Raw genomic sequence first — 10,030 nt, forward strand, 5'->3', positions numbered from 1 at the left:
TGCGTCTCTGGAACTGGAGCCCAGGACGTAGAGCGGCCGTCGACCCGCCTGCGGAGGGTGACAGCGCTCCCTCCACGTCTGCTCCCGGTCTGGAAGCTGCAGGGTGAGAGTTGGTGCAGGCCGCCAGAGTTCTCCAGCCCCCACCCAGACCAGTGAAATGATGTGAATGTCCCCCCCAGGGTCCCCTCCCCCCAGTAGTCTCTCCCCTGCCTCCCCCCCTCCCCCGACCCTAACTCTACCCCACCGTCAGAAGGGACAGGGCCTACAGGCTGTAGAACTTGAGGCTCCTGTCCATGCCCGTGGACGCGATGAACTTGGCGTGCTGCCCGAAGGCCACCCCTGTGGTCAGGCCGCTGTGCTCTGCAAGAGACGAAGCGTGAGGCCTTCCCCTGGGGTCTGAGCACTGACCCGACGACACACGCCCCTCCCCCCCATGTGACTGCTTGTCAGGTTCCCCCGGACTTTACACTCCGAGGGCAGGGCAGGGCTCTGGTGGGACCTGCATCTCCCCGCAGGGCCTCACGCGGTGCCGGGCACACGAGGCTTTGCCGTGGGCTGAGTGCACGGAGGACTACCAGCCCCCACCCCCGGCCCCGAGCTTCCGGGCAGCTGCGGTCCTGCCCGTCCGTGAGCTGCCCTGAGCCGGGCGGCGAGCGCTGAGCCAGAAGCGGGCCGGGGCTGGCTTTCACTGTGGCTGAGCCTCCTGGTTGAAGTGTCAGTGGTCAGCCTGCTTGTAGCTGGAACAGCCCTCCGCTTGCTCTAGCTCATGGGTTCCAACTCTTAGAGAACCCGGGCCCCTCACAGGGCCTGGGGGCGGGGCAGAGGGGCTGGGCAGCACTCCCCCGGGACTCGGGCGTCACTGCATGTTCCTCAGGCCCGTTCAGGGTCACCTGCCGCCAGCAGTTCAGGGTCCACTGCAGGCCCCTGGCTCCCGCCGGCCTCAGACCCCGGCGTCGGGGAAGGGCTCAGCCACGGCCGCAGTTAGGCCTGGGAGCCCCCGAAACACCGCGCTGTGCAGGCCTGGGAGCATGCGGAGGGAGAAGTATCCTGCGTCCCGCCCACAACCTGCCACTCACACAACTGTCCACACAGACAGCAGCTGCCACAGAGCAGCGGGCACCTGTCACCACACACGCCACCCCCACGTCCCTGCTGGCGCCACCTGCACAGCAGAGCCGCTCTGCCCCCTTTCAAGGTGGAGAGCGACAGCCCTGCAAGGGACAGTCACGCGCCCAGGACACAGCTATGGCGGGCGGCGACCTGTGTCCACCGTCTCAGCCCCTTGGACCTTCTTCTCCGGCATGGTCACATGCAGTTAGGTGTTTACCTGGGAGTCACGTGCATCCCTCCCTCACCCGACCAGACAGCCCATCAGGGCGGGGGCCTCCTCCCTAGCACTTGGCTCTAACCCCACAACGGACAGGACGCATGCGGAGCACTGAGGGCAGATCCTCCCGACAGGCAGACCCCGTGCTGACACCCGCTCCTCGGCCCCTGGGACGCACACCCCGGCCCCGGAGAGCGGAGGGCTGGCTGTGTCCCCGCCTGCGGGCAGAGCCGGCGCGGACAGCCCAGCACGCCCCTCCCGAGTCCGTCTTCTCAGTCACTAAGCGCTCCGGCCTCAGGCTGGCTCACAGCTGCTGCGGCACATGAGCGCCTAGAAGTTCCTAACCCAGTGAGACCCCCCACTTCGTCCGGCCAACCCCCCAGGCCCCACCTGTGAAGTGGAGAATCTCCGTCCACTGCTTGCAGATGTAGATCTGGACGTCGGTGCCCCCCAGGGCCAGGTAGGTCCCGCTCTGGTCAAAGATCAGGGACTTCACCTGCCAGAGCCAGGACAGAGGTCACACCAGGGCAAGGGGATCGGGCCACCGGGAGAGAGCGAGGCCGTTCAGATGTTCCGGTGAGTAACTGACAGATGGGGAGGCAAGCGAGATGGGGGGCGGGGGGCACACCTCAAAGTTGTTATCCAGCTGCAGCGTCTTGAAGTTCTTCAGCTTGCGCAGGTCCCAGAGCTTGACGGAGGAGTCGTCGGCCGCCGTGGCCAGGTAGTAGCCATTCTCGGAGAAGGCGATGCTGGTGATGGGGCCCGAGTGGCCAGGGAAGTTGGCCACGTTGGTGCGCTCCTGCATTGGGGGGGGGGGGGGCAGTAAAAGGTCACCACTGGTCAGGACAGGGAGGAACGGAGCTCGCCGAACCCTCCCTCTGAGACGTCCTGTCTCTGGGGAAGGACAGCAGCAGGAAGAGCAGGGGTGGGGCCAGCCCAGGGCCCCCGACTACCCCTCACGTCACACACAGCCCTCTCCCCTCTCGGGACCCCAGGCCGGACGCCACAGGCACACGAGCATCACGGGCTCTGGCTGCGGCGGGTGGAGGCTGTGGGTCCTACCTTCAGGTCCCAGATCTTGATCTGAGAGTCCATGGTTCCTGTCCCAAAGATGAGTCCATCGGGGTGGAACTGCGCACAGGTGAGAGCTGGGGGAAGGGAGGGCGTGGTCAGAGCCCGGGGGGACAAGCACGGCAGAAGGTGCCCCCCAGTGCCTGGCACTCAGTGCGTTTTTATAAGAACACGTGAGCAAATGAAACAAGATAAACGACAGACAGCAAATGAAGGGACACCACTCACCGCAGCCGGAGGTCTCATCCGTCACCTTGGTGAGCACGCGCCCCGTCTGGATGTCAGAGAAGGCCCAGTACTGAAACAGACACCAGGCAGGAGTGAGAAAGGGGGTGCCCTCTGGGGAGCAGGCACCCCATCCGGCAAGCCCTGGTGAAGCCAGCCCCACGGGCAGAGAGGAAACGCTCTCCATGCTGGGAGCGGCCGGGGCGTGTGTGTGTGTGTGTGTGTGTGTGTGTGTAGCTGTCCCTCCTCCCGCGATGCTCGGGGCCCTCGGGGCCGCACCTGGTCATCCGAGGAGCTCAGGAGATAGTCGCCAGTGGCGTGGAGGCTGAGGCCCGTCACAGAGCTCTCGTGGGCCCGCACCACCTGCACACAGGAGGCGCTCGGGACCGACCAGATCCTGATGGTGGCGTCTGGGGACGCAGAGAACACCAGCTCCTGAGAGGACAGAGAGGCGGACACTCAGGGAGAGAAGAGGTGCACCCAACGACCTCAGAGGCTGGGGATGGCCAACCCCGCACGGCTTCTCCTTCGGCCCTGCCTCCCAGGGCCACCGGGTAAACACTAAGATGCTAAATCAAGCAGCATTCGGCCTTGGAGGCCCCGCCACCTAGTGGTGAGCGGAGAACTGCAGCAGGTGCAGCATCCCAGGACCAGAGAAGCTGGCCGGGCGATGGGGCCGCATCGCTGCGCATCGCTGCTTACATAGCCGGGAGGGGCCAGTGCCTCCAGGCGGATGGCAGGTGGCAGGTGGCGGCCTCAGCACTGGCCCCGAAGGGCTGCAAGGCATGTCCAGCGCATCTAAGGCTCCTAGGAAAGTCTGGGCAGGGAGGGAACTTCTGTAGCGTCGCCTACCAACCACTGTGGTTAGAACATTAAAAACGAAGGTAAGACCAACCACCATCTTTTGTCGAAGTGATTTCATAAGAGAAATATTAGCCCCAGTAAGAAAGGAAGGCTTTCACTCGGAGAAATTTATTTTTATGAAAGATTCTCCACGTTATTTTTCTGTTTCTAACTTCCTAAAGGAATAGGCACAGGCTGGCTGAGCCCCCCACTGTCTCAGCGCCAGACCCACCGTCCGAGGCCTGAGCAGCCACACCCACGACGCCAGGGCTCTGCCAGGACTGCCTCTCCCGCGGCCCCTCGTCCCGTCTATCCTGCCCCACCCGCTGTGACAGGCACCCCCCCCCCCCCCCCAAGACCCGGGGTACCGACTGCCTCAAAACCTCCAGCCCCGGGCCCGGTGGGCTTTGTTTCCTGGGGTTTGTATTGTAAAAACAGGGGGCCTTGGGCCTTCTAAAAAAACTAACTAAAGAAAAGGCTTTTGCTGCCCTGCCTGAGGGCCGCCTTGCGAGGAAACAGAGCCCCTAACTGTCCACTCGGGAGAGCAGAGCGCTTCCTCAGGAGGCAGCAGGGGCGGGGCGGGGCTGGTTCTGGGGCCTGAGCTGCTGACACGGGGCTCAGAGATGAGGGGGCAGGAGCGCGCTACCTGGGAGGGGTGGGGGGCTGAGAGATGGGGGGGAGCCCACCTGGGAGGGGTGGAACACCACGCTGGTGACCTTCTTGGCGTGGCCCTTGAGGGTGGCCAGGATCTGCTCGGAGCTCTTGTCGAAGACGACAACGTTCTTGTCTGCCCCGCCTGGAAGGACACGCGTGAGGTCCCAGAGTCGAGCCCTTCCAGCTCCCTTTGCCCTGCGGCCCACGCACAGGACAGACAAGCACCCCCGTCCCCCCACACCCCGCGGGCCAGGCCAGGCCAGGCCAGCTCTCACCAGTGAGGATCTTGTTGGTGTCGGCAGGGCAGAGGTCCAGGGCGAGGATCCCGGGGATGCTGGCGCTGTGCAGGCCCTGTCACAGCGAACCCAGTCGGGCCCAGCCTCGGCAGGCCAGGGCCCCACACCCCCCGGCCTCCGCGCCCACCCAGTGGCCTGTGTTCCCACCTCTGCACTTGGCCTCTGCCTGGACCAGCACCTCCCTCACCGCATCACTGGGAAGCCAGGGCGGGCAGGAAGCAAGGTGACCAGGAAGCAGCCAAGGCTGGAGACGGGGCCAGAGGCGCGGGACAGCTCGCTGCCCGCTGGCTCCAGGCTGGCCCGCCCCACCCGGCCACTCACCACGTGGGAAGACACCTGCCGGTACTTGCTGAGCTCCTCTGGCTTCACCAGCTCCTCAGGCACCGTCTTGCCTCTCTGAGGAAGGAAAGGGCCCGAGAAGGGCCGTGAGTGCAGGACGCAGCCGCCCCTGCAGGGGCTCTGCCCCCCCGGCCACCCGCCCCGGCCCCGGGAGAACACGCACCTTCTTACGCTCCGTGGTCAGCACGGTGGCCTTGTCTTGGAGCTGCGGATGAGAGGGAACAGACTCAGTGCAGGCAGGCTATTCGCCAAGACGAGGGGTGCTGGTGCGGGCACAGCCCTATCCCACAGGTGTCTGCCAGGGGCCGAGCGTGAGCCCTTCCCTCGCCCTCCAAGCTGCGGGGCGGGTGCTGATGACGCGGCTGCACTCGGCCAAGGCCGCAGAGGGGACAACGGCAGAGCGAGGAGACAGGCGCAGAGCACCAGGCCCGGCCACCAGGCCCGGCCGGCGCTGAGCTGAGGTGCAAGCTGGGGGCCTGCACTGCTCGTTAGACACAAACGAGCACAGTCTAACAGCCCCGCCCGGCCCGCTCTGCGCCTGTGAGCTGTGCCCTGGGATCTGTCTCAGAGTCTCCATCCTGAAAAGGAAGATGCTAACTCCTGTCCTGGCTCCCTCAGCGCAAAGCCTGAAGACTTGCAACAAAGTGTTTAACATGAAGACTTGCAACAAAGTGTTTAACATCTGCAAAGAACCCCCAAGGGAAGCACTGAGTTACAGTCTGTCTAACTCCCACACGTCTGTGGAGGAGGCACTGGTTCTCATTCTAGAAGCAGCGAAATGGACACAAAAGAGCTGGTAAGTGGCCCAAGGTCATAAAGTTCATAAAAGGCGACATAAACACAGCCGGGCCGTCTGCGCCCACCGTCTGTGCTCTGCCCGGCCCACTGCCTAACGGCCTGGTCCTATTCATACCGGCCTCCAGGGAGAAGCGAGGCCCCGCTCCCCACGCGAGCGCACCTACCTTCTGGATAATCTCGGGCGTCATTCCCACCAGCTCGCCCAGCTCCATCGGCTCGCCGGCTCCCTGCAGGGAAGACGTGAAGGTGAGGGAGGCCTGGGGTGCCAGGCGTGGGCAGGAAAGGGCAGCGGCGGGGGGGCGGGGCCGACGGCACTCACCACAACACTGGGCTGAGAGCTCGGCACAGCCTGCGGCACAATGAGGCCAGCCTGCGGTTTCAGCGTAGCCAGAGCTGAGAGAGAAGACGGCGTTAGGAACGGGCGTGAGGAAGCGAGGCCAGCCCAGCGTGGGGTGGGGCGGAGGCTGTACCTTCTCGGGCAGCGGTGACTTCCTTGGTGAGACGGGCAATGACCCGGCAGGCGGCATCGTGCTGGTACAGCGCGTGGGACAGCTCCTGGCGGGTCGTCTGCAGCTGCTGGCGCAGAGTGAAGCTGTGCAGCATGACCGCGTCCTGGGGGCAACCACGCGTGAGGGGCAGCGAGGAGTGGGCGCACCCAGCAGAAGGGTCGGCCGTGGTGAGAGGACACGGCCTCGGCGACCTGAGCACTATCTGCGTGGCCCCGAACGCGCCGCAGCCACCCAGCGCCCGGGCCTGCCCGACCTGGGCACCCACAGGAGCGGGAGCCACTCTCCCCAGCCCTCGCCACGACCTCACCGGCAAACCTCCTCCCCGAGAGGGACCGAGAATGCTATGCACTGGCCGCCCTCAGCGCCAGGCACCACGCCAGGCACACCCGTGCCTTCGCTCACATCTGAGAGCACCTACCACTTCTGGCCCAGCTCCTGGTGCTGCAGATGCACCGACAGATGAAACAAGCCCCTGAAGACATGAATTTAGACCCCAATTCTCCCCACGCCCTGAGCGGCACTGACCACGCTGTACGGGGAGGAACACTAGAGCATGAATGCCAGCGACTCACACGGCCTGTGAGCGCGGAGCTCAGGTGGGACCCAGATCTGTGGGATGTCAGCACCAGGCCCCTCCACGACCATCCTGCCCTTGAATGAGAAAACAGTGCTCCATCCTCCCCCCCAGGCCCCGTCCAGCGAGGACGTCCAGCGGGAGCACCGGTTCTCCCCCAGGGACTCACCCACTCATCCTGGAGGGCTTTCAGAATGGCTGGGATGCTGGTGGCTGAGGGAGGCTTGGGCCGGATTGGGTGAGCCACTGCCGAGAGAGGGGGAGCGGCATGAGAACCACCCCCCGGGGGACCCTTCCTCTCCCCCCTCAGCTGTGGCTCCTCCCGCGCACGCTCCCCCCTCCCCCCCCATGCGCTGGGACAGACGGGGCGGCCTCCAGGCACCTTTGATGTCCACCAGCTGCTCCTCGGACAGAGGCTGGTTGTTGATGGGGTCGGTGCCGTTCTCGGCGATGTACTTCTCAATGAGCCGCCGCTCGTAGATGTGGTTGGAGACGGGGGACACGCACGGGTGCTCCGGCACCTCATTGGAGACTGCGGAGACGGCAGGCAGGGGACTGGGGTGACGAAGGGACCTTGGGCCAAGGGGACGCCTCCTCTGCTGCTGGCCCCACACGCCCATGTGTCCCCACCCTCAACGAACAGGAGTCAAGACATGACACCACGCCGCCAGCTCTGTCCTGTCCCCCGAACGCTTCCCGGCGACATAACCAGCTCCTCCACGGCCTCCTGACAGCCAGAAGCCCACACGCACTTCCTGCACGGCCGTGTGCAGGCACCTGAGAGCAGCCACCCTCCCGCCGCCTCGTTCTGAACGCGATGCTCGCGCTCCGGGACATGCAGACACACAGGCCACTGGAACCTCAGTCCAGAGCAGTGACCGTCACCCTCTTTCATCTCCCGTAAACTCATTCCTACAACTCCGAGGCACACGAAAATACGCTACACTGTCTGTCCGGCTGACACAAAGAAGCATTTATCGTTTGATTCCCTCCACTGGAGGCCAGTATCGTGTTGGCTGCTGCCATTTTTTTTGACAACCTAAGGGAAAGGGGTTGCGTGTTTTCAAAATTCCTGCAAGAACCAGCTGAACACTGCTGGTCCAGAGCCTGGACGGAGTATGGGACAAAGAAATGACAAAGCAACGTGACAGGTGCTATAAGGATACAAAACAGTCACATGTTGTTTACTAGTCGCCAAGCTCCATAGATTAATTCATCTGCACCATCTCCCGCAGCAGAGGCACCATTCCCCGCCTGCTGCTGCTGCTGCTGCTGCTGCGCAGTGCGCATCCCTTGAGGACCGCGCTTGCAGCTGGACTCCCGAAGCCCAGCAGGCGCTCGGTAAACACGGTAAACATGTCGCATGCAGAGGAGGGAAGGGGCGGAAGGATGCTGGGGATATGGGAACGCGCTTCCTCCAGACGGAGAGGAAACAATAAATGCGAAATACTCTGCACACGGTGACTTCTTCAAGGCGAAGGCTTCCTTCTGCTAATCACGCTGCCCTTCCTTTTCTTTGCCCGGGAGTGTGTGTGTGTGTGTGTGTGTGGTGGGGGGTGGGGGGTAATGGAAAGATTCTAACAGTAAAGAGCTTGAGCGTTAGGAAGCAAATAGAGAAAGGGATGCGAAGGCAGTGACCTGTTGAAGCAGCGAGGATGGACATCTGGAGGCCACGACAAATACCAAAGGGGAGGGCGGTGCATGCATGGAAAACGCACGGATGCGGGATCAGGGAGCCTCGCCGCAGCACCCAGCTCTGCCCCCGGCCGGCTGCGCCGCACGAGAAAAGCCCACCTCCCCGGACCTCACGTCTCATCCGAAACCACCACCACCACGGGCCTCTACTCCCGCTCGGGAGGATTCCTGCGAGGCGGCCACCAGCCCGCTGAGCTGGAAGCCAACGCCAATGCCCGCGGCTTTCGCACGGGGTGAGGCGGGGAGCTGCAGACCTGGCTGCCAGCCCCGCCGCCGCCGCCTCTCCGCGTGACCCGCGCACACTGCAGCAGTGGGGCCCACCCGAGCGAGATCTCAACGACACCCAGCGCAATGATCGCCTTTGCAGGGGAAACGCAAGCCCCGAGCCGCGCACCAGCCCCCCCCCAGGCGGACCGTGCACCAGCCCTCGCGATCCCGATACCTACGCCAGAGCTGGCTCCCTCCCTCCGTCCGTCCAGGCCTCGAAGCCCGCTGCGTGAGCGAGGTGGCAGGCCTCGGCGATGCGTGCGACAATGAGCTCGAGGCGTTACGTAAACGGTGAGGCGCTGCGCAGATGCATCCCACGCAGAGGGGGAGGACCCCCGTGCTGACAGGCGGGCGCCCAGCCTCCCCCGCGCCCCGCGGTCACCTCCGCCCGGCCCCGGCGCCCCAGCGGCCGCAGCCCCTCCCGCTCAGCTCCCCGGCCTCCTGCGACCCTCGATCGGCCGCAGCAGGTACTCACTGGAGCAGATCAAGGACATGGCGCCGCCGCTGTGCTCCGAGGCGCCACACGCCGGGCTCCGGGCTTAGCTTCGGAGCTGCCGCGGGACAGTTCTTGCTCCCCGCTGCTTCCGGGACGCTCCGCGGCGAGCGGAGAGCTACCACCCCGAGGGACGATCGCGCAGCCCTTCACGTGCGACTGCGGCGGATCGCGCGCCTCTGCCTGTACTTAACGGAAACTGCTCTTTCCCAGAGCGCCACGGGGCAGGAAAGGGCGCGCCAGGGAACACTCGGCTATTTCCGGACCAACTCGGCTCCTTCCGTAAAATGCTCCCTGCGGCAGGGAGAGGAGAGGTCCGGAACTACACTTCCCATGATGCAGCGGGAATTTTAAAACCAATGTATTTTCGCAACCTTTTTGAGACCCGTGCGCGCTGGGCCGTGGGGCCACGATCTTGCAAACTCTTAAGTGTACGCGAGCATTTCCTAACAAACTTGGTAAAACGCATATTCCTGAGGTCTGCCTTAGAGAGCCTGCTAGGTGACCCGGTGAAGAAAGCAGCCACTGGCCGAAGCCGTGCTGGCCCTGCCTGGACTCCCAATTTGCTCTGCGATCTCGGGCAAGTCTTCAGCTCCTCTGTCCCTTTCCCTCGTGACTTCTGTTTCCCTTCCAACTCAGATCGTGTAGGGTTCTTTGTGGATACCTATAAAATACGATACTCCCAGAAATCATGTACAGAACATGTGGTGTGAGCTATAAGGGGTCCAGACCAAGCAGCAGGACAGACAGGTGTGTCTTCTTCGCCGAAGAGGTGTGGCTGATGCTAACAGGTGGGCAAAATGCAGATGGAAGAGAAGCAGCACAGAGGGCGCCCCAAGAGGAGGGACAGCACAAACAAGGGCTGGGGAGAAGGGCAGAAGTTGCAGGAGTGAAGGTTAGTATGACATGGTGCCCAGGAGCGTGGACTCTGAGGTCGGA

At 63.8% G+C, this 10,030-nt stretch overlaps 1 protein-coding gene across 1 annotated transcript; it reads right to left on the reverse strand.

The window, feature by feature from the left end:
- Nucleotides 1-195: 195 nt before the first annotated feature.
- On the reverse strand, nt 196-9,289 carry PRPF19 (pre-mRNA processing factor 19). The gene is made up of 16 exons (XM_006108855.3): nt 9,074-9,289; nt 7,019-7,168; nt 6,806-6,882; nt 6,024-6,165; nt 5,873-5,946; nt 5,718-5,780; nt 4,919-4,960; nt 4,738-4,812; nt 4,396-4,471; nt 4,153-4,262; nt 2,903-3,058; nt 2,627-2,696; nt 2,390-2,475; nt 1,956-2,126; nt 1,718-1,823; nt 196-360 (listed from the first exon to the last, which is right to left on the reverse strand). Exons 1-16 carry the CDS (start codon nt 9,090-9,092, stop codon nt 263-265), a joined length of 1,515 nt encoding a protein of 504 aa, XP_006108917.1. The 5' UTR covers nt 9,093-9,289; the 3' UTR covers nt 196-262.
- Nucleotides 9,290-10,030: the final 741 nt, after the last annotated feature.

Source organism: Myotis lucifugus, unplaced genomic scaffold (genome assembly GCF_000147115.1).
Source record: "Myotis lucifugus unplaced genomic scaffold, Myoluc2.0 scaffold_3945, whole genome shotgun sequence".
Lineage (NCBI taxonomy): Eukaryota > Metazoa > Chordata > Mammalia > Chiroptera > Vespertilionidae > Myotis > Myotis lucifugus.

What these genes read in the sequence shown, in the direction of transcription:
- PRPF19 (XM_006108855.3), bottom strand. An exon ending in GCTCTCAGCCCAGTGTTGTG is followed by an intron (nt 5,781 to 5,872) that starts GTGAGTGCCGTC and finishes TCTTCCCTGCAG; the next exon opens with GGAGCCGGCGAGCCGATGGA. An exon ending in TCAAGATCTGGGACCTGAAG is followed by an intron (nt 2,127 to 2,389) that starts GTAGGACCCACA and finishes CCCCCAATGCAG; the next exon opens with GAGCGCACCAACGTGGCCAA.